Consider the following 3,710-nt stretch of genomic DNA (forward strand, 5'->3'; position numbering starts at 1 on the left):
CCCCCCCTCCCCCTCTAGTTCTGGACTCCCCGACACCAGGGAAAAGACCTTGTCTATTTACCCTATCCATGCCCCTCGTAATTTTGTAAACCTCTATAAGGTCACCCCTCAGCCTCTGATGCTCCTCTAGCTACTGCTCCCTGACATTCAGTGGTTTACCATCACTGAATCCCTACTATTGATGTCCTGGAGTTACAGTTGACTAGAAACTCAATTGTGTGAAAGCCTCGGGGCGACTGTCTGTGTGGAGTTTGCACATTCTCCCCCATGTCTGCGTGGGTTTCCTCCGGGTGCTCCGGTTTCCTCCCACAGTCTAAAGACTGTGCAGGTTAGGGTGGATTGGCTGTGCTAAATTACCCATAGTGCTCAGGGATGTGCAGGTTAGGGTGGATTGGCTGTGCTAAATTACCCATAGTGCTCAGGGATGTATAGGATAGGTGCATTAGTCAGAGGTAAATGTAGAGTAATAGGGTAGGGGAATGGGTTACTCATCAGAGGGTCGCTGTGGACTTATTGGGCCGAAGGGCGTGTTGTCCACGCTGGAGGGAATGTGTGAAACTCTATGCTTCCAGGACAAAACAGTCTGCTTGATTGGCACCACATCCACAAACATCCACTCCCTGCACCAGTGACACTCAGTAACAACGGTGTGCACCATCTACAAGCTGCACTACAGAAATTCGCCAACGTTTCTCAGGCAGCACCTTCCAAACCCCACGATTACTTCTGTCTAGAAGGACAAGGGGCAGCAGATACATGGGAACACCACCCCCTGCTCGTTCCCCTCCGAGCCCCTCACCGCCCTGACTTGGCAATGTTTTGGCCGTTCCTTCAGTGCCACTGGGTCAGACCCCTGGAGCTCCCTCCCTCATGGCCTTGTGGGTCAAGCATATGGACTGCAGCGGCTCAAGAAGGCAGCTCACCTGTCCCACCAATAAAGAGCTTTGCCCCTTGTTCTGTTCCCATACCCTGCAGATGCTTTCCATAAACAGCGTGGGTGGGGTTAGGAATGTAGTGAGCTTCTCCATCGGTCGGTCTAGGTACCAGTGGCTCGCCGTCTGCCTTGCTCAGTCGTGCTCACGTCTCCTGTTCTATTCCCTCAGACGAATTCCTGCCCGTTGTGCAGACTCGAGTTGCCCACTGACAATGCAGAGTACGAGGAGTACAAGCAAGACAGGGTAAGGCGACTCTCCTCCCCACTCTCCGAGCTCTTGCGGTGCGCGGTGTTTCCCCTTCCCTGTGTCAGCTTGCGCTTTGTAGCGAGGCTGTCCGAAACAAAGTTCTTTTTCTGATGATTTCTGTCCGCCACATTGCAACTTCTGTCTCTAAGGAAATGCAAACAGCACGTCCACCCCTTCTGACCGTATCCCAGTTTGCAAAGAACTAAATGGAAAGACCTTGGATCGCCTTGTCAGAAACTGTTGAAGCTGTGATGATTTGGGGTTTAAAATTCGATGAAATTCACCAAAATTCCTTAGGCAGCACCGACCACTTCCACCTGGAAGGACGGGGCGACCAGGAATCAGGAGCACCACCCCCTGCGGGTTCCCCTCCGAGCCACTCACCACCCTGACTTGGGAATGTATCGGCTGTTCCTTTACAGCTGTCGGGTCAAAATCCTGGAATTCCCTCCCCCAGGGCATTGTGGGTCAGCGATTCAAGATGGCAGCTCATCCCCTACCTTCTCAAGGGGGCAAACAGGGGCTGTCAATGCCCAAGCGACGCCCAAGTCCCACCAATTAATTTTAAAAAGAAAGGGAGCAGACGGCGTTGTGGTTATGTCATTCGCTGAGTAATCCAGGGAGCCAGGCTAATGGTTCAAATCATGTCACGGTAGCGAATAGAATTTAATTTCAATGCATTGGTGAAAACCCATCTCAGTAATGATAGTCATGAGCTGACCATTGATTTGTATTTTTAAAAAAAACTCATGTGGTTGCGACTGTCCATTGGGAAATGCATTCACACATGTGACTCTTCAGATTAGACTCCCTACTGGGTGGAAACAGGCCCTTCGGCCTAACCAGTCCACACCGACAGTAACCCACCCAGAACCATTTCCCCTCTGACTAATGCACCTAACACTATGGGTAATTTAGCATGGCCAATCCACCCTAACCTGCACGTCCCTGAGCACTATGGGTATTTTAGTATGGCCAATTCACCCTAACCTGCAAATCCCTGAGCACTATGGGTAATTTAGCATGGCCAATCCACCCTAACCTGCACGTCCCTGAGCACTATGGGTAATTTAGCATGGCCAATCCACCCTAACCTGCACGTCCCTGAGCACTATGGGTAATTTAGCATGGCCAATTCACCCTAACCTGCACATTCCTGAGCACTATGGGTAATTTAGCATGGCCAATCCAAGCTAACCTGCAAATCCCTGAGCATTATGGGTAATTTAGCACGGCCAATCCACCCTAACCTGCACATCCCTGAGCACTATGGGTAATTTAGCATGGCCAATCCACCCTAACCTGCACATCTCTGGACTGTGGGAGGAAACCGGAGCACCCGGAGGAAACCCACGCAGACACGGGGGAGAACGTGCAAACTTCACACAGACAGTCGGCCAAGGCTGGAATCGTACCCCGGTCCCTGGCGCCGTGAGGCAGCAGCGCTCACCATTGTGCCGCCCAACTGACTAGTGTAGCCAGCCCCTCGGCTCAAAGGCAATGCATGATGGGCAACGAAGATTCGCCTTGCCACCAATGCCTGCGAGGAATTTGAAGGATTAAATAGTGGTTGGGGTTCACAGTGCAGGCTTGCTTCCTGAGACAGCTCACCTCTGTGTGGGTGCTCCACTCGGGTGTTTGCATCACCCTGCCCAGCCACGCTTCCCGGCAGGCAGGCCGATAATTGGATTGTCCTCGCGACCGTTATTCGGCGGTTTCCGCTGGTGAGTACTCACTGGGGTTGAGGGGCGCGTGCACTCGACTCTCCGTTCTTGTTTGGTTTCTGTGCTGGAGCTCCTCAGGGGCCACGTCATCCGCTCGCTCGCTCTCCATATTCCTTCTCTTATTAAATATTTTTTAAAAAGGCAAATGATACAGAAGGGGACAACTCTGCCAATCGCGCTTGCCTGCCACCATCCGCCTGCCCTCATCCCATGTTCCAGCACTTGCTCCTTATCCCTGGAGGTGATGGGATTTCCATTGCTTTCCAGACACCATTTCAATGAGTTTCTGTCTTGACTAGCCTTTCAGGCAATGGGTTGCTCCTCTAACCCATCATGTTAACTTGATACGCCCCTGGTCACCAACCCCTCGGCTCCGAGATCATTCCCCGCACCAGGTCCCTCACAATCTTGTACGCTTCAATCCCGTCTCCCCGCAGCCGCCTCCGTTCCGAGTACAGCGAGCCCTGCCTTTCTGATCTCTCCTGAAAAGCTGCAATTCTCCCGTCCTGGCAGCATAGTTAAACCTTCAATTGAGGAAGCTGCTTTTCAACATACTAGCGTGTGTTGCGTCGTTCTGAATAAAGGTGACCCAAATGTCACATTCTCAAAGGCACTCTTAATAGATTTACATCTTAGGTGCGTGGTATGTGGGTTGCCAGCATACATGTTCATCCCAATCACCTCAAGTAGGGAATATGGCTGCGATCCTGCTACCGATAAGTGACAGAGGTTCACCAGGCTGTTGCCCTGGTATTACGGGCGCTAACTTCTGGAGGAAAGGTTGAGTAGATTAGCATTGCTTTCA

The 3,710-nt window shown here is 51.8% G+C and overlaps 1 protein-coding gene across 1 annotated transcript in view; it reads left to right on the forward strand.

The window, feature by feature from the left end:
• LOC132836896 (E3 ubiquitin-protein ligase RNF181-like) overlaps positions 1-3,381 on the forward strand; it is a 3,724-nt gene extending 343 nt beyond the window's left edge. Inside the window, exons 2-3 of the mRNA XM_060856463.1 lie at positions 1,104-1,178; positions 3,343-3,381. Coding sequence (XP_060712446.1) covers positions 1,104-1,178; positions 3,343-3,381 — 114 coding nt within the window. The remainder of the gene's footprint in view (positions 1-1,103; positions 1,179-3,342) is intronic.
• Positions 3,382-3,710: the final 329 nt, after the last annotated feature.

This window comes from Hemiscyllium ocellatum, chromosome 48, assembly GCF_020745735.1.
Source record: "Hemiscyllium ocellatum isolate sHemOce1 chromosome 48, sHemOce1.pat.X.cur, whole genome shotgun sequence".
NCBI classification, from domain to species: Eukaryota; Metazoa; Chordata; class Chondrichthyes; order Orectolobiformes; family Hemiscylliidae; genus Hemiscyllium; species Hemiscyllium ocellatum.